Source organism: Cucurbita pepo, chromosome LG10 (assembly GCF_002806865.2).
Source record: "Cucurbita pepo subsp. pepo cultivar mu-cu-16 chromosome LG10, ASM280686v2, whole genome shotgun sequence".
Classification (NCBI taxonomy): Eukaryota; Viridiplantae; Streptophyta; class Magnoliopsida; order Cucurbitales; family Cucurbitaceae; genus Cucurbita; species Cucurbita pepo.
Genome location: NC_036647.1, coordinates 8,299,402 through 8,319,430, shown reverse-complemented (window position 1 = coordinate 8,319,430; position 20,029 = coordinate 8,299,402). Strand labels below are relative to the sequence as shown.

Genomic DNA, 20,029 nt, shown 5'->3' with positions numbered 1-20,029 from the left:
CCTTAAAACAAAACAACGAAAAATAAACAATGTAAAATAAAACAAAAAGGATTAAAACAATATCTTAATCTAACCTAAGGACTACAAAATAAATAAAATGTAACAAGTCCAAGCCCACCGCTAGCAGATATTATCCTCTTTTGACTCTCGTTCAAGGTCTTTAAAACGCGTCTGCAACGCAGAGGTTTCCACACCCTTATAAAGAATATTTGGTTCTCCTCCCAACAGATGTGAAATTAAAAACACTTTGAAAGACAAAGTTTCTTTTAGATGTATATGATGTAATAATCGAAAAATTAAACGAAAAAAATGGGAGAAAAATTGTCGCGGAGCATGAGTTGAGAAGTGGGGAGTTGGCCTCCACCATAAAAAGGGAGATCCTTCAATTCATTTTATCATCCCACTTGAACGGCACGATGCAAATCTGTGTTATGGCATAAATTCCAACCATAATATAAATTGTAACTCATTCATGAACACAAATACCTACTTCATCTCAAGCTATTTAGTAATTTAATGAAAAAATAGTCCCCTTCAACTCTCTTAAATCCAATGTTCATCGATCATGGTTCATTAAACCACCTGTAAACTTCATATTCAACTCAATAGCTACAACAATTAAACCACGCATCCCATTAAGTATCCATGATACCCAAAGATATCTTCTTGATTTAACCCAAGTATACCCACCAACTGTGTGCAACCCAATCCAAAACTCAAAGCCCAACCCTAATCTCAATCCAAGCAACAACACAATTCCAAGCCCTAGCAGTCTCAATTCGTCCAACTCGTGCAGCTTGGTCTATACGACTCGGTCTCTACTCGATCATCGACTCAATCAGTGGCTCGATTCCAATCAATGGACAATGAGTGTTGGATATGACCGATGATGCAGAAACAACCGTAAAGAGAATGGTAAGGGGTTGATCATAGGTTTATAAGTAAGGAATACATCTCCATTCATATGAGCCCTTTTGAAAAAACGCCCTTTTGAAAAAACAAAAAACAAAGTCACGAGAGTTTATGCTCAAAATGGAGAAGTATCATACCATTGTGTAGAGTCGTAGTTTCTACCAATAAGCAACTCAACCAAGTAATGATTTTAGAGAACTTAACATGTTAGACTAAATTTTTAGTTCTGTAAGCATGCATATGGTAACGAGCTCGAGTCAATAAAAAATGTTAAAAAGTCGGGTCAATACCATTATATTTAAGAATTAAAAAAATATAAATTTAAAAGTAACAAAATCAATTTGTGGCATGAAATAAAATATTCAAATATAATTCAAAAACCAAATCTTCCATCCAAATAATTTGGTGAACCAAACTTGATGAACCCTATATGGTAAGCTTGCTAATTTTATAATCAAGTCAATTTGTATATGGCTAACCTAATTTGACTTTGAGAATTGTGTAGCCCTTCAAATTTCGATTGTTCCCCGATCAGACGTATTTTAGACTCATTCCAATTATCTGGGTTTGCGTTTTTCTCTAATCCAAACAATTTTTATTAAATAGTGAACCCGACATAATCAGAAAATATTTAAATTTTGTTGGTTTAAGTTGTTCGGTTCATTTATTTTATTTTTAATTAAAAGTAAAATGTTAATATGGTAAAACATCTATTTATTTATTTTCAACTCAATTTTAATATATTTTAGAAAAAAAAATCATAAAAACTTAAAATTTGGATAAATAATTGAAAAATCTTTATAGAAAAAAATTAGGACGGGTTGGGTTGGGGCATGAACCAACCCAATTATTAGATTGTAAATTTTTTCGACTCAAGAATCCTTTTTTAAATATAAATTCAACCATAAAATATTTTGTTTGTGTTGGTTCGATCATTTATTTAAATTTTTTTGTTTTCAAATATATATATATATAATTATAATATAACCCAAAATATATATTTTTTAAAATTTAACAATAAATTCAGATGGGTTCTGATCAACTAAAACTAATTTTTTAAAAATTCACGAATTAACTTTAGCATATATTGTTTTTATTTATTCGAACCCAATCTAACTCAAATAGTGTGGTTTAAGTTCCGTTATCATGGATAAAAATTGTATATTTTAGCATATTTTTTCTCAGCTACAAAAGAGGGAAAGAGATAGTTAAAGAAGTTGAGCAACCATGAACCAAGCACACTTAATAGGTGTGTTTGGATTGACTAATTTTGAAAGAAAGAAAAAATGTTAGTTCAACAAGATTTATTACCAAAATATCCTTACGCTACCCGACCCAAATCTCTTTACCTTCACTATTATGATGTGTAAAATGTTGGAGTTCGGAGAAGTAACCCTCTCGCTCGAAATTTGTTCCTTCAGTTGTGTAACACCAACACCCACCACTAGTTATCACCATTCGTCATCTTCAAACGCCTATGCCTGTCGACCATCGACCATCAACCATCGATCATCCACCGTTGCTAATGGGTAATGCCCCCTGGTGACTAATGCACCACCACCTACCTTTCGTGACCAGCGACTAAGATCGTTGGCTACGACCAAGATCGATGATTAAGATTGGTGATAGATGACCAATAATCACTTCACAATGGATCGTCAAAGTGATTGTTGGTCATTAGTCCCCAGTCCTAATCGCTAGCCATTAGTTGCCGGTCTCGATTGCTTGCCATCAATCGTTAATAATAGAAACTGCCAACTATGACTAAGGATCAAGATTAATGATTGGAAACTAATGACTCATGGTTTAACACCAAAATCAACGATTGAGACTAGGGACTAATGACCAACGACCATTTCAACGACTTGTGATACCTACGTAGGGCTAGAGACCAACAACATAGACAAAGGAACAACAATCGACGACCACCACCCATCAACGATTACCATAGACCACCATCCACCATGGAAAAATAGGATCAGAAATTGGTGACCATCGACCACTTTGTCAATGGTTGGTGGTCGACAATCATCGATCTTGATCTCAATTAACTTGTCCCTAGTATCTCTCATTCGTCATCAGTCATCTACAAGTGCGATTGGAGACGGTAACAATTGGGGATCAGGGATGTCGATAACTAGTATAGGAAATAGATGACTAGAAACTACTGAAACAACTAGCAATCGATGACCAAAGACTAAGACCAATGACCAAGATAAGAGATCTAGGACTAGTGATCAGTAACAACCACCATCGATGACTACAACTGACCACCACCCACCATTAACAATCGGGACTAGAGATCATGTAGAGATATAATATTTGGAGAATATATTATTTATGGAATATATCTTAGATATTCTTTCTTTATGATTTGATTTGCAGTATATTTTATTTTATTTTTAATATTTAATTAGTTTATATTTTACTCATTCGTAAGGCATTAGTTTCTAGCTTGTATCCTATTTAAAGCTTGTGAATATCAATCAGAACACACGTTCGATTTCACTTCTATTTCTATTTCTCATTCTTTAGACCAATGATGAGCAACTACTCCAACAATAGTTACCAATCGCTAGTCTTCTGTCACCAATCATTGGTTCCTAGTCCCGATCACCAAAGCCGTCTCTCATCACCTGTTACCAAAGTTCCTTAACTAAATAAAAAAAAAAAAAAAAAAAAAAAAAAAAAAAAAAAAGGGATATTTTATAAATGGATAAATCCAAATNTTCAATAGCATTAACATGCATATAACTTGTTCAATACAAGTTCTAAAATCCCTTAATAAACTTACAAATTGAATAGCTTGAATTAATAATATAAACAATCTTAAATCTATCATTTCACTCCATTTTGATTGAACAAATTCCCTTCAACCTTTTCATATGTCACTACATTGAGTAGGCAAAAACGACACAGTTTCTTCTTGAAGATCATGAACAACCATGATGTTTTGTTGTTGAAGATTCCCAAAGATGGACATTCCGCTCGAACTCCCAATGGCCAAACATATCAACTCTGCCCTCGAGTCACCGATCATGTAATTCTCCCCCGGAAGCTCCAAATCGGCACCTTTGAAATGGAACGTCAACTTCGGAACCTCCACCTTTGTTAACAACATAAACAAAAACATCAATACATTATTCTATGTTAGGAATCACGACTCGTACCAATGGAGATGTATTCCTTACTTATAAACTCATGATCATTTCTAAATTAGTCAACGTGGGACTCCTTCTTATCGACTTAAACTGTTAGGTAAACGTACCTGAGTTGTCTCGGGAGGCAAGTTAAAGCAAAGGTCGAGACCACTGGTACCCGAGTCGTCAACGGGAAGTTTCATTTGAGAAACGAACTCTTTTTTGAGTAAAGTGAAAGCATTTTTCTCAATGTATGTGATTGTTGTGCCTGAATCTATGATAACGCCACCACTCCCATCATCATGGAGCTCAAAAGTGGCCTTTGGTATTGGTAATTGAGTGCCACCAACCGAGATTCCTTGTAGAGAAAGATAGTAAAAAGATGGCTGAGATGGGTTTCTTATCAATGGGGTGGTTTTGATTTCACCTTCGGATGCTTTAGGTTTCACATTTGCTAGAGATCCCAACAAAAGTGAGCTTGGTTTCGTGTCATCAATGGCGGTTAAACAATACGAAAACTTCTGTTCTTTTAGTTGAGAAACTAGCGATAAGGGTCCTCGGCCGAGACCCACTAGCCCCTCGCCTTGGCTGAACCCGTCCCCTTCGTTGTCGTCTCCACATCCAAATCCAAGTCCAGGAATCGATACCTGAATTAAGAACATGTATATAAGATCGAATAGAGTTTAGATACCATTTTAAACTTTTTTAATTTAGCGGTGATTTAACATGCTATTGAAACAAAGGGGAGATATTAGCAGTGTAAATCAAACCCAAAAAACTCAACCAACCCAACCTAAATCATAAGGGTTGGGTTAGGTTAATTTTCTTGAACCGAGCTGGTTTGGATCAAATTTCGGGTTTATTGGCTAAAGTTTCTATCCATCCAAACCAAATCAGTCCAAATTAAAATAATAATAATAATAAATAAGTATATATATCGTAAAAATTAGACAAAAGTTAGGTCTCAGACACAGCTCCTCGTCGTTGGCCACACTCCTTATCCTCACCATCATTGTCAAATGTAAACAAGACACCTCTCACAGATGCAGCTCCTTAGCCTCACCATCGCCCTCAACAACTACTGGACAACCCAACCTGACCTTACCTATAAATATAGGGTTCAATTAGGATGTAAAACAATTTCGAGTTATATAGGTTACCAACCTAACCAACCCAAAATTTTGGTTGATCCAAAAAAATTTATCAACCTGACCCAGCTCGATCCTTATAACCCCTATCGTTTATACTCGAACGAAAAATCCTCAAATTTTAGGGAATTTTTATTAAAAACAACTATGTTAAGTAAACCATAACTTATCAAACTTTATAATGTTTTTGGTTTGATGGTGGTTAATAACCTGGTCTTGGCTTGAATCTCCAAAAGTGAAGGTCTCAGCAGCCAAAACGCCATGGGTTGAGGAATAATCACCATACGTGTAGAAATACTCGCACTCATCGCTACTACATGTCGATGTCGGGAGAGCATCACAGAGCTCGCTCGAGCAAGAAATCTTAGAGAAAGAAGAAGATTCTTTCGGATCAAAAATAGGCGTAGCTTGATCAAAACATTGTTGACAAGGCTTACACTGTGTCCAAATCAGGTCACTCCCCGTATCCATGATCGCCGAGAAGCTTCTCGGCGGAGATCCGATAGCCAACTTCATAAGAAACTCACCATTACCCGCCACCACCGGCGCCTGCACTCGACCACCAACACCGACGTTGGCAGCCAACATCATGGCGTTTAGTCTATGCAATCTAGTCTTCCCACGTGCCACTCCTCGTTGCAACTGCTCGAATCTCGTCAAATTCTTGACATGATCCACATGGTTAAGACTCACTCGGAAACCATCACTAGGCAACTTAGGTTGCCGTAGAGCTCGCCTTGAGTGAGACGAACTTGAGGCCGAGGTATGAATGAATAACATGGTAATCGATAGAACAACCGAGACGATCAGATATCGTAACGAGTCCGCCATGAGTTCTTGAATCCTTGAGCAATGAAGAGAATTGGGAAGAGATTAGGGAGATGAAATAGAAAAAAGAAGGAATTTAGAGTAAGATGGGAGCTAAGTTGGGAAGTGTTTTGATTGGTTGGTTGGTGAGAAAAGGAAGGGAATTATTATTGTTTGATAGGAAACATTACAACTAAATTTGGTAAAAAGAAGTGGAAGTCTCTCACACGCTTTGATTTGTATTGAAAATTGTGCACTTAGTTCAACATACTTTTTGGGCATCTTTGTTTTTTCATTACTTTTAACGCCATAATTCTTGGTTTAAAATTACAAATCTATAAATATATTTTATTTTTTTAGTTCGTTTCAAAAGGTATATTGATCACGGATTGTGATATCCCACGTTGGTTGGGGAGGAAAACGAAACACCCTTTATAACGGTGTGGCAACCTTTCCCTAGAAGACGCGTTTTAAACCCTTGAGAGGAAGCTCGAACGGGGAAGCCCAAAGAGAACAATATCGGCTAATGGTGGGCCTGGGCCGTTACAAATGGTATCAGAGTCAGACACCAAACTATGTATCAGCGAGGAGGTTGTTCCTCGAAGGGGTAGACATGAGGCGATGTGCCGGTAAGGACGTTGGGCCCTGAAGAGGTGGATTGTGATATACCACATTGGTTGGGAAGAAAAACGAATCATCCTTTATAAGGGTGTGGAAACTTTTCCCTAGAAGACATGTCTTAAAGCCTTGAGGGGAATCTCGAAAGGGAAAGTTCAAAGAGGACAATCTCTACAACGGTGGGCCTAGGCCGTTACACGGATCAACTAGAATTAAGCGTGTTCAAAAAACTCGATCAACTCAAACCCTAATCCAACTCCTAATCACGAATTAGCTAGAATTAGGCGTGTTCAAAAAACTCGATAACCCGAAAAGCTCTATCAACCCAAACCCTAAATCCAACCCGTACGACTTGAATTGGGTTATGAACTTACTTGAGTTGGGTTGGATTCAAATGAATGAAAACTTTATGAGTTGAGTTGGTTTATGAATTTTCTAAACTTAGACTAGGTTAAACGGAACCAATGTGAATTTATTATTAATTTTAAAAAATACATTTTTACTAACAATATGATTATATATATGCATACTTATTTAATTTCGTAATTATTTTTATTATTTGGCGGGTCATATTTGAACATATATACCTATTGAATTGTAAATCTTAATTAAATATTTAAAAATAAACAAATTACGAGCTAACATTTTAATTTTATGAAAAACAAAAATTTGAATAAGCTACCCGAACCAACCAATCCAAATAATTTGTAGTTGGATTGGGTTCGTTATTTAATAACAACTGGGTTGGATCTAAACAATATCTCAAATGAACTTAACCTAACCTACGAGCACCCCTAGGCCCTAACTAGAATCATATGACCCTTCCCTTCTTTGGAGTTATCCTTTTTTAACGACTCCCTCGGTTTTCATTCTGGTCATGGCACATAGAAAGAACGGTATGATTCCTCTTAGGACACCTTCGCCAACCTTCTCTGGGGTCGTTAATAGAATATGCAGAAACCCTATACTCGAACATTATTAAGGGTATATTTGTAAAAAGTTTGTATAATTGTCCTATATTATAGATGAATTCCAAATTTACTAAACCCTCTTTAAGGCTGGTTTAGAGTAAAAGAAATGGTAAGAAAATACCAACCGTTTTGGTAAAACAATCATCAATTTATCCAAAATTATTTTTTAATTTAAATAACTCATTCATTCATTAAATAATTATCTTACAATAATATCAATATAAAATAATTGCAATTACTTATAACACCTTAACCTACCAAATTGAAATTTTACGCTAATTTACTTCATAACGTGATTGATTTTTTAAAAAACACGACGGTGGAGAACATAATCCCTGTCCCCGTCCCCGACCCCCACCCTGTTTAGTCCCTGCTTTCCGTTCAAACGGAGATTTGTCACACTATCTAGGGTGAGCCTCTCGAAAGTTAAATGGGCATCTCTACCTTCAATATTAGTATACAAATTTACATTTGAACATATTTTTATTAGGGAATTCATCGTCAAACTCATATCAAACCATATATTTCGATGATAGCAAACCTTCCATTTATAGAGTTCAAAAAGACAATTCCGAATAGCACAAATCAGATGACAAATGAAGAACTATTCAAAATTTTCATAACGCATCTAGTAGGGAAAGGTTTCCACGCTCTCATAAAGAATGCTTCGTGGGATCTCACAATTCACTGCCTTCAGGGTCCAACGTTGTAGTTGGCACTCATTCCAATCGATGTGGGACTCCCAATCCACCCCACTTCGAGGTTCAACCTCCTTGCGGGCACATCGCCCGATGTCTAGCTCTTATACCATTTGTAACAGCCCAAGTCCACTGATAGCAGATATTGTTCGCTTTGGCCAATTACGTATTGTCGTCTGACTCACGATTTTAAAATGGGCTGCTAGGAAAAGGAGGTTTCTACACCTTGGTTCTCCTCCCTAACCGATGTGGAGATCTCACATCTCCTGTTCTCGAAACATAAGAAACAAAGAAATTTCAAGATGGGGGAAGCCAGAAATAGGCTTGCCAAAACCTAATAAAGAAATCTCCGTTACAAAATTACAAAAATGAAGACGAAATATAGTTAAGGTTCATAATGCTACACTCCATCATATTCCGTAATACAAAATGAGTCTCTCAACCCATACATGTAACAGCTCAAGCCCACCGCTAGCAGATATTGTCCTTTTGGGTTTTCCCTCAAAGTTTTAAAACGCGTCTACTAAAAAGAGGTTTCCATACCTTTACAAAGAATGCTCAACCGAATGCCAAAACAAAGCAAAGCAGTGAAACAATTCGTGAACTCATTACCTTTATTTCACGACCCGACTTACGCTTCCCTGCCAATATGTCATCATGGAAGCTCATCACGATCTTAACAGTGATCCTTAACCCGAAATCACACATCAACAATGCCTATAAAGTTTTCAACACAATGATTAATTATACTTTTTCATTCAGCTTATGAATGATTTTTTCAAAAGACTCCAGAATCAAATGAACTGCCAATACATGTATTAGTTTTGACAAGTTCTTCAAATAATCTAAGAATCCATGAACAAAGAAGAATGCAGTAAAGGAATAGAAGATGGACCTCTTTGAGTTCGTCGAGAACTCTTATCAGTTTCCACAAGGTTCGAGTATAGAAGAAGCTCGTCGATAATAGCAAGGTTGTCTCGAGCGTTCGAGAAGCCTAAGAAGATACTCACGACATCACTTTTTGACTTCTCCCGGAGCAGCCAGCCAAGCCTAGTGAAGAATTGCCAAGCCTAGTGAAGAATCCTGTCTGAACGGACCACCGCGGTTTCGCCTGAACGGAGTTGTTGGACAAAGAGATGGTAGGATTAAGCTTCAAAGTGAAGGATTTAGGAGTTACTTCTTATCAGGATCAGGAAATGACTACCACCATTCTTAGCTTGCTTGAGTTGTGCTAATAGGAAAACTCAGGTATCATCAAGAAATAGTAGTTTCATTCTCCAAGGTAGGTCAACAAAGACACGGGATCACTCGGATGGGCAAATAGAACAGAACCTGTCAGTTACATCTTTAGGGGACGCTACAGTGTCTTAGCTGGCTTCCGATACACCTCCCTTACCAGAAGTCTCCACAAGAACACTTTCCCTATTTGAAGTGATGGAAACAATTCAAGTCTCTCAAAAGAACATGCCGCTTAAAAACGCTAGATATATATTTAAGTTTCATTCTCTAAGGTGGGTCAACAACGACACGGGATGACTCGGATGGGCAGATAGAACAGAACCTGTCAGTTACGCCTTTAGGGGACGCTACGGTCCCTTAGCTGTTTCCGATACACCTCCCTTACCAAAAGTCTCCACAAGAACATTTTCCCTCTTTGAAGTGATGGAAACAATTCAAGTCTCTCAAAAGAACAGGCCGCTTAAAAACGCTAGATATATATTTAAGTTTCATTCTCTAAGGTGGGTCAACAACGACACGGGATGACTCGGATGGGCAGATAGAACAGAACCTATCAGTTACGCTTTTAGGGGACGCTACGGTCCCTTAGCTGGTTCCGATACACCTCCCTTACCAAAAGTCTCCACAAGAACATTTTGCCTCTTTGAAGTGATGGAAACAATTCAAGCCTCTCAAAAGAACATGCCGCTTAAAAACGCTAGATATATATTTAAGTTTCATTCTCCAAGGTGGATCAACGACACAGGATGACTCAGATGGGCAGATAGAATAGAACCTGTCAGTTATGCCTTTAGGGGATGCTACGGTGCCTTAGCTGGTTTCCGATCCTCCTTAAAAAGTGGTGAAACACCTCCCTTACCAGAAGTCTCCACAAGAACATTTTCCCTCTTTGAAGTGATGGAAACAATTCAAGTCTCTCAAAATAACATGCCGCTTAAAAACGCTAGATATATATTTCATGGCTGAGTGACAGTCCCCACATACCCTAAGATTTTTGAAAATTCGAATCGGCGCTCCATTCGGGACTGCAAGGAGTCCAAACGCAACAGCCAACTTTTCGCTATGATATGTTAAACTACGTTCCTTAGCCTCTTCGTCCATGTCACGTAACGCGAAGTTCATATCGGGAACATACCCAGCTTCCTTTATTAAGATCATCATTTCATCAATCTTAGAATATATTTCAGCAGCCATAGGGTGACTTCTATCTTCTGATATAAATGAATGCACTTGGCTCTTCATTTCAATCCAACTATATCCAGGCTCCTTGTTAATACCCATTCTTTTCATTGAATTACGTATATATGTTGCATCTTCCCATCTACCAGCAACAGAGAACATATTGGACAATAGAACATATGGCAGAGAATTCAAAGGCTCCAACTTAATGAGGTTTTTCCCCGCCCTTTCTCCAAGTTCTAAGTTCCCATGAACCCGACATGCCGAAAGTAACGACTTCCATACGGTTGCATCGGGCTCAACGTCCATTCGATTCAATAACTCCTCTGCCTCGTTAAGCTTTCCAGCACGTCCCAGTAGATCAATCATGCAAGCATAATGATCAGAACCCGGCTTTATTCCATAAACCTTTTCCATTGATTCGAAGTAAGATCGACCAGTTTCCACTAGACCTGCATGGCTGCAAGCAAACAACAAACCAATGAAAGTAACAGGGTCAGGCTTTACGCCATCGATTATCATCCGGTCGTAAAAACGAAGCGAGTCCTTCCCTCTCCCATTCTGTGCATAACCAACTATTATAGCAGTCCATGATATGACATTTCGAGTTTCCATCGAGTCAAAGACTCGAGTTGCATCTTCTAAGCATCCACATTTGGCATACATTGTTATCAGAGAGTTCTCAGCAGATAACAGTGAACCAACGCTTGATTTTATGAAGTTTCCGTGAACCTGTCGACCAAACTCGATAATCGTTAGTTCAGCACAAGCACTAAAGACACAGGCAATTACGAATTGGTCTAGATCAACACCTGCAATTCTCATGTCACAGAATAACTTGAGAGCCTTTTCATGGAAGCCATTATGAACATATCCCGTGACCAAGGAGGTCCAAGAAATGACATCTTTATCAGATATCTTATTGAAAACCTCTAATGCACAATTTAAGTTTCCCTGTTTAGCATACATATCAACAAGCGCATTGCTCACTGTTTTGCAGGCATCAAAACCAGTTTTCATTATCAGAGAATGAACAGATTCTCCATTTTTCAGGTCCCTGCAAGTACCCAGAGATTTCAAAACAGACGGGTACGTGAAATCGTCGATTACAATATCCCGATTATGCATCTTATGGAACAAAACTAGAGCTTCCTCCATATGTCCGTGTGTCACACACCCGACAATCATCGAGTTCCAGCATACAACATCATCGATTTCCATGATATTTAGTAGCATCCTCGCACTATTCAAGTCGCCACATTTCGCATACATATCAACTAATGCACTTTGAACATAAACATTAGCACCAAAACCACTCAAAATAATGCATCCATGTACCTGCTGACCAAAAGCATAAGCTGAAATTGCTGTACATGCTGTCAGTATGCTGGGAAATGTGAAATGGTTAGACTCCATTCCCTGTATTCTCATCTCCTTAAAACACTGCATTGCCTTCAAACTCTCGCCATTTTGAGCATAACCGGTGAGCATAGCGGTCGATAGAACATAGTTTTTCCTATCAGACAATGATACAAAGAGGTATTCAGCCTCCAGGAGACACTTACACTTGGAATACATGTCGACGAGACCGGTAGCAACGAAGATATTTGCTTCTAATTGTATTTTTGTTACATAGCCATGAATCATTTTGCCACTATGGAGTAAACCCAAAGTCGAACATGCTCGTAAAACACTGCCCAATGTATATTGACTTGGCTTCTGTCCCTCACTCCACATTTGGCTGAACAGCCTCAAGCCTTCAACTTCACACCCATTTCTGCAATATCCAGATACCAGGGATGACCAAGTGATAGAATTTTTAGTTGGAGTTTCGTCGAAAAGCTTGCGAGCTTCGACCATGTTTCTTGAATTGGCATAAGCTGAAATCATAATATTCCATGTGTACGTGTCCCGGTAAGGCATGTGATCAAACAACTTACGCGCTTCATCAACTCGATCATCTTTAGACAACTCACTCAGACGCTGATTGGAGACAAAATTCGACGAATCATACACAAAGTTGTGGATGAAACGGAACGAAGCACTTGGTGAAAGAGTTTGAAGTTTGAAAATATATTGTAAACATAAGCACCTTCTTCTTGGTGCCCAAGTGTAACAGCCCATATTTTCCAATAGGACTATGATGACAATAATGTGAAAACATAACAACTTACACAATTCAGTAGAAGAAATTTCTTACAAACGATTCTTGAGATAAACTAACAAGTGTTTAACATCTTTCAATGTCTCGTACCATAATGCTCAACTTCACTTCTTTAAGAACTATTGCCTGAACCTCCAGCTGAAAACATTTATGAAAAGCAAAAATGAATACAAAAATACTCGATAAGCATTTCCCATTTCAAACTTTGAAATTCATTGTATCAACCTAAGCCTACCGCTAGTAGATATTGTCCTCTTTGGGCTTTCCCTTTCGGGCTTTCTCTCAAAGTTTTTAAAATGTGTCTGCTAGGGAGAGGTTTCCACACCCTTATAAAGGGTGTTTCCTTCTCCTTCTCAACCGATGTGGGATTTCATAATCCACCCTCCTATGGGGCCCAGCGTCCTCGTTGGCACTCGTTCGGGAGAGGTTTCCACACCCTCATAAAGGGTGTTTCCTTTTCCTTCCCAACCGATGTGGGATCTCACAATCCACCCCCTTATGGGACCAAAATCCTCGCTGGCACTCGTTCTGTTCTCCAATCGATGTGGGACCCCCACCAAACCCACCCCTTTCAAGGCCCAGCATTCTTGCTAGCACATCGCCTCATGTCCACCCCCCTTCGGGGCTCAGCCTCCTCGCTGGCATATCGCCCAATGTCTGGTTCTGATACCATTTGTAACAGCCCAAACCCACCACTAGCAGATATTGTCCTCTTTGGGTTTTTCCTTTCGGGCTTCCCCTAAAGGTTTTTAAAACACGTCTGATAAAGAGAGGTTTCCACACCCTTATATAAAGGGTGTTTCCTTCTCCTCCCCAATGGATATGGGATCTCACATTCATTTTCTTTCAAAAACAATTGTAAACAAGAAAATACAAACATTTACAACACTTTTAAAGCAACGCAATCTTTCATAAAACCTTCAGCTAAAAACTAAGTTACAAATGATGCTTTCAAAACCAAATGTCAATGAACAAAGCTTCCATTCAACCAAAACCTACAAATTAAAATTATCAAACCTTCAATATCTTAAAAGAACAAAAGTTTCTTAAATTTCTTGAATTAGCATAAGATTGTACTTGAGGGTTATTCTTACCCAAAATCAATCATAGACCATAATTGTTCAGATTTGAAGTCAAACGAAGCGTCATTCATAAACCAAAGCAATTTCAGATTCGTTAAAGAATACCCTTGTTATCGCCCCACCGTCGAGAATCGCGTCCCCGTCGCACAGATGGTTTGTTGCAGAGAACCCTGTCGGAGGTGGATGTCGTGGACGGGCAATGGACGGGCCTCTGTGAGTTCGTCGACGACGTCCAAGTTCGCTGCAGAGGTTTTAGGGGTTTTAGCTAAAGAGCTTCGAGACCAATAAGACACCGTCGTCACTTGGTCTGCTCTTTGCTTCTACGACGTCGTTTTAGTTTCTCGCTTCTTCACAAGCCCAGTTCTTTTTGGACTTCGGCCCATATACGGCCCACAAATGAGAAAAGTTTTTTAATCAGCCCGGCCCAAACATCACAGGCCCATTTTAAGACGTAATTTATTATTAGTTCTTGAAACGGCGTCGTTCTATTTTGGGCTTGCATTGAAATGGGTCCAAGTCCATTTGTAGGCCCAAATCTTCAAGGACATGTCGAGGCCCAAATCTAAATTGAAAATTATATACTAAAAAATAGTAATACTAACTTTAAAACAAGAATCCGAATAAAAGTTGTAAACTCGGTTCGATGGGGAGTTATTATCTATCATTGACCTCAATGGTAGAATCAGCCCGGGCCTTGAGAGGCAGTGGTTTACCCTATAGCAGACGTCACCGTTCGAATTCGTTTATCTCCAACTATGGACGTTGATAACATGACATACCTTAAAGTTAAAATTAAGGTTCAAACGAAGAAGAACTTACTGTGAATACCCAGACACCCAAAGACGAGGAAAGGCACAGTAAGCGACAAAATGTTTCAGCTGTTACGAATAAGCATAGATTTTGGAGATTCCCAAATAGGTCCCTTAATTTAGATTCCCGAATAGGAAAACTATTCAATCGAATCGTTGTAAGAATTTTAGTCTCTCAAAACTCCTGGTCGTCCACGACAATGAAACAGTACAACATATAAGCTCAAACCCTAATGGTGAACTTACATGTACAGTCTCTTCGCATGTGTTGATGTTCGTTTCGTTTTTATTTTTATTTTTTGCAACTCATGTTTCACTACTTCTCTGTAAAGTAAGACATCGTTCCGTCTCTATAAAACAAAACATTTTTTCGCGCTGATATTAACGGTTAGATATTATACAATTTTTTTAAAAATAATTTTAAAATAGACTCATTAAAAAAAAAATAATTACACACAAAAGCCATCCCATCCATCATCATATCATTTAGGCATCATTGAATTTTTTATTTTTTAATTTTTCTAAAATTATAAATTAAATTAATATAAACCAAAAGAAACATTTAAAAATAAATAAAAATTGAAATTATAAGAATTAAATTTTAATATATAGATACCAAAATAATAATGATTAATTTTTGTAATTATTCATATTATTAATTAATCATTATTATTAAATTATTATGAGATGAAAAAAGTAGTGGTCCCCACGGGAGACCGAAGAAGTGAGCACAGAGAGAGAAGAATGGGGTGGGGCCCACAGTACCACAACCGTTAAGGGGGTCGTACCGGTTCCCACGACCATTGAATGCAATCACGTGGGCGCGTCTCTGCAGCGTACGATTGGGTGCAGAGATCTCAGCCGTCCAATATCTCCCTGGGCCCCACTCTCTCACACACCTTCCTTTTATTTTTATTTTTATTTATTTTTTTGCCCTCCTTACTCGGGCTCTCCTTTCCTCCTCCGCAATCGCCGTCTTTTCCACTTCCCCAAAATACCCCTCTATTTCCAATAATTTTGAAAATTAAATTATATTTTTTTTATTTAATTAACTCGTGTTAGTTTGTGTGGATAATTTTTCATTTTAAAAGCAATGAGTAAGTAACATGATCATGTTGTAAGAGAATATCCAAACCATTTAAATATGAAATCTAGATTTCGAATCCTGATCTGATCTGGAACATGGGTCATTATAATACAAAATTAAAAATTTATAAAATACAAAATTTTTTAATAATTTTTTATTTGTTTTAAAAAAAATTAAATATACATTTAAAAATTAATGATTCAAAATTAAGTAACTAAACAGAGTGTTTATTAAAATAAATAATTAATTAATTAGTTCATCAAATTCCAAGAGGAAACCTTATTTCCAACATTGTCAGTTTACTTGATCCATGCAAAAGAACAACAAATCCCTTTTAATTTATTTACTATTAATAATATGAAAATTACATTAATACCCACACAATCCAAGAATCTTTGGAATTTTCTTTCATTTATGTATTTTTTAAAAATTCATGCGGTATCGAACTCCCGAGTCATTTGATAACACCTCAAATTAGGAGTGTTTATATGATCCAATAACCCGGTCTGTTGGATGATCAAAGTCCCACATCGGTTAATTTAGGGAATGATCATGGGTTTATAAGTGAGGAATACTAACTTCATTGTTTTTAGACCTTTTGGGGAAGTCCAAAGCAAAGCCATGAGAGCGTATGCTCAAAGTAGACAATATCATACCATTTTGGAGAGTCGTGTTCGTCTAACATGGTATTAGAGTCATGCCCTAAATTTAGTCGTGCCAATAGATTGGTAAATCCTCAAATATCGAACAAAGAACTCCAAAAGAAAAGGAGTCATGCCTCCTCGAAGGCAATAAAAAATGACTAAGACTCTAAAGAAGTCGAGCATCGATTAAGGGGAGGCGCACTTTGTTCGAGGGAAGGTGTTGGATGATCAAAGTCCCACATCGGCTAATTTAGTGAATGATCATGGGTTTATAAGTTAGGAATACTAACTCCATTGGTTTGAGGCATTTTGGGGAAGCCCAAAGCAAAGCCACGAGAGCGTATGCTCAAAGTGGACAATATCATACCATTGTGGAGAGTCGTGTTCATCTAACACGACCAACTTAGACTGCCCTACCCAAATCGTAAAATTGGGTTGAGTTTGATTATTATTATTATTATTTTTTTTTTTTTTTTTTTTTTTNTGAATTTTTGGAAAACGAAAAAAAATAGAGTTACAACTCAACCTAATCGATTTTTTGAAATAATTTTTAAAAAACAATAACCCGATAACCCTGTCAACCCGAAAAATAGAGGGTTTAATTGAGTTGGGTTAACCCGTGTATAGTCCTACCTCGAATCAAGTTTTTGTTATGACATGCTATGGATTCTCTCCCATTGCTACTTGGTTGATGGGTCGTAATCCCGACAAACATGTTTTTGGCAAGATTTGGCAAATGAATACAAAAGTAAAAAGCTTCATTATTGAAAAAGTTATAGGTGTGTTGACAAGAGATTTGACTAACGAACAAAAAGTCAAAATTTTTATTATTGATAAAGTCAAAGAAGGTTATTCAGAAGTCATCACGGGTCTCATTACTATTCTTCCATCCCTAATTTGTAAGTCGTCTCTGTCTATAACAACAAAAAAATGTTTCAAAAAACGTCAGCATCGTTAGTTTACCAATCAGTTTATTGCTGTGACGGCTCAACACAAAGATGCTTACAAAACTCTACTCGAAAAACGTTAACTACAAGCCGCTAGAATTAAACCAAAGCTAAACTCGTAAACTCGTAGATAAAAAGTAAATATAAGGGGGTGACAACTACCATATAATGAACACATCTATGTATATAGTGAATAAAAGGAAGTAATGTGAAATGTCTATTATCTCCCTAACAATATAAAATAAATATTTAGGTAGGGATGTACGCCGGTTGAGTTGAAATTTTTTCTTTTAGACTAATTTAAAATTTTGGGTTGTTTAGATTGGTGACACGAGCAACTCTTATTTTTTGGGTTGACTCGGGTTGGGTTCTTAGATCTTTTTTAATTATTTTAAAAAAATCATACCTATTTACAATATATATTATATTAATAATTAAATTAAGTTCAAATATCAAACATTTACGAGTTACAAACATTAAATATTTTTAATTTTTTTTAAAAAGTAAGGTAGTTGAGATTCTACATCGGTAAGAGAAGAAAACGAAACATTCATCATAAGGGTGTAAAAATCTCTCCCTAATAGACATATTTTAAAAATTATGTAATAGACGAAAGTAGATACGGCGATGAACTTGAGCTGTTACAAATGGTACCAAAGTCAGACACCGGGCAGTATGCCAATGAGGACGCTGGTAAGAGTTTGAAAACCTCTTCCTAATAGATGCGTTTTAAAATCGTGAGGTTAGCGACGATACGTAACGGGTCAAAACAGACAATATCTGCTAGATAAGGATTTAGGCTGTTAGAGGTAAGGTTAAGTTGTAATTCTATTTTCGAGTTAGTCAGGTAGACCGATGAAATAAATTTTAACTCGCAAACCCAATTCTGAAAAAAATAGTTTGAGTTGGATAATTGAAGGTGATCGGGTTCTTAGTTAAAATTAATTTTTAAAATATTAAATAAAAGAAAATATAAAAAGGGGAAAATGAAAGTCACCCGGAGCGTGCGGGTAGAAAGCAAACAAATTTATTTATTTATTTATTTATTTTTATTTTGATGGAAAATTAAAAAAAAAAAAAAAGGGAAAAATAATAATAAGGTAATGATGAAAAAATGGCATTAAAGGCTGACATGTGTGAAGTGTGCTTTTTAATTACTCCATTTGTCTTGTTGTGCATGCTGTGTCTGTGTCCATGTCTGAATCCAGAGAGACCCCGCCCACTGGCTATTGCAGGTCACACACTGTCCCCTTGACCGGTAACTGCAGGTCATCTCACTCACTCACTCACTCACTCACACCTCCATCATTTTCTTATCATCACATATTATTTATTTTTTTTATTTTAATAAACTAATTAATTAATACCATGCATTGGAATCTTGTAGGTATGGGTGCCAATCACTCTATTAACGTCTCGTGTTCGTGAGTTCGATAAGGTCAAGTTGAGACATTTTTTAAATTTAACCTGATGGTTCACGTGGTAAACTCAACCCAACTCAATCATAAACTGTTTAAATTGGTTCAATACACATCTTATCGTAGAATAAATGATAAAAAAAAATTAAATTAATAAATTAATAGAGAGATTTATTTCCCTCGGTATCTTATAGACGCCAGTGACTCAATTAAGGTCTCGTTTCTTAAGAGTATTCGTGAGTTGGATCGGGTCGAGTTAAGACATTTTTTTAAGCTTAACCTAATGGTTCAAGTGGTAAAATTCTCGACCCAAACTATCCTTATTAAATAATAAACTCAACCTAATCCAACCATGAACTTTTTTTAATTGGTTTGTTCGAGTGGGTGAGATCATTTATTTAAATCTTTACTTTTAATAAAAATAAAATATTAATTCCTAAATCATTTAATTAAAATTCCCAACCATTATTTTTAACTAAATAAATATATACGTATATAATTTTATCATAAGAAAAATGTATATTTTAAAATTAATAATAGATACGTATAAGTTCAGTTTAACCTAATCGAGTTTTACCAACTTGATTTTATAAAATTTTCATTTATTTGAACCCGACCTAACTCAAATACATTTATAATCTGAATCAAATGGGTTGATCGGGTTTTTGAGTCACGGATTTTTTGAACACCTCTAGGGTTTTTTTTACCTAGAATACCAACGAAGCTATACTCCAATTGAACGGTTTGGATTGAGTTTGGAGACGGTTAAAAATATATTTAAAAATGGATAGAAAATAAATGGAAAGAAGGTAAGAGTTTTAGTCTTATTTGGTATATTTTGCCGTAAAAAAGTGGGATTTTACAGAAGTTAAATTATGTGTGAATACATATCTGAATGTAAAAAAGCATCATTACTAGAACTGAGTCTCAGTCGTCACTGTACGAACATATTATGTTGTTTTTTTCTTTGTTTAAATATAAATTAAGGAAACTTGTGTTCTTCTCTCTCTAGAATCATGAACTAGAGAGAGAAAGATAGTAACAAAAAAAAAAACACATGACCCTATAAATTAAGGGCAAGGGAGTGTGGGTAGTGCCATTGCGTAGGGCAGTTTTCTAGAGAGAGAGAAGGGTTTTTAGAGAGAGAAGTTTAGGGTTGTGGGGAA

At 36.8% G+C, this 20,029-nt stretch overlaps 2 protein-coding genes across 4 annotated transcripts; both read right to left on the bottom strand.

The window, feature by feature from the left end:
• Positions 1 to 3,641: 3,641 nt before the first annotated feature.
• Positions 3,642 to 6,109, bottom strand: LOC111803410 (aspartic proteinase nepenthesin-1). Its single transcript, XM_023687793.1, has 3 exons — positions 5,411 to 6,109; positions 4,181 to 4,699; positions 3,642 to 4,018 (listed from the first exon to the last, which is right to left on the bottom strand). Exons 1-3 carry the CDS (start codon positions 6,029 to 6,031, stop codon positions 3,794 to 3,796), a joined length of 1,365 nt encoding a protein of 454 aa, XP_023543561.1. The 5' UTR covers positions 6,032 to 6,109; the 3' UTR covers positions 3,642 to 3,793.
• A 2,522-nt stretch (positions 6,110 to 8,631) lies between these two features.
• On the bottom strand, positions 8,632 to 14,227 carry LOC111803396 (pentatricopeptide repeat-containing protein At2g03880, mitochondrial). 3 transcript variants are annotated; one of them, XM_023687773.1, is made up of 4 exons: positions 13,971 to 14,227; positions 12,967 to 13,014; positions 9,190 to 12,695; positions 8,632 to 9,011 (listed from the first exon to the last, which is right to left on the bottom strand). In XM_023687773.1, the coding sequence occupies exons 2-3, from the start codon at positions 12,967 to 12,969 to the stop codon at positions 10,389 to 10,391; spliced, it is 2,310 nt and encodes a 769-aa protein (XP_023543541.1). In that variant the 5' UTR covers positions 12,970 to 13,014; positions 13,971 to 14,227; the 3' UTR covers positions 8,632 to 9,011; positions 9,190 to 10,388. The 3 variants fall into 3 exon arrangements, with proteins under 3 accessions (XP_023543541.1, XP_023543542.1, XP_023543540.1); XM_023687774.1 differs by having other exon boundaries at positions 14,064 to 14,227; XM_023687772.1 differs by having other exon boundaries at positions 9,190 to 13,014.
• Between the last annotated feature and the right edge of the window lie 5,802 nt (positions 14,228 to 20,029).

What these genes read in the sequence shown, in the direction of transcription:
- LOC111803410 (XM_023687793.1), bottom strand. Translation starts at nt 6,031, where the DNA reads ATGGCGGACTCGTTACGATATCTGATCGTCTCGGTTGTTCTATCGATT. An exon ending in GAGATTCAAGCCAAGACCAG is followed by an intron (nt 4,700 to 5,410) that starts GTTATTAACCAC and finishes TTCTTAATTCAG; the next exon opens with GTATCGATTCCTGGACTTGG. An exon ending in TGCCTCCCGAGACAACTCAG is followed by an intron (nt 4,019 to 4,180) that starts GTACGTTTACCT and finishes TTGTTAACAAAG; the next exon opens with GTGGAGGTTCCGAAGTTGAC.
- LOC111803396 (XM_023687772.1), bottom strand. Translation starts at nt 12,836, where the DNA reads ATGGGCTGTTACACTTGGGCACCAAGAAGAAGGTGCTTATGTTTACAA.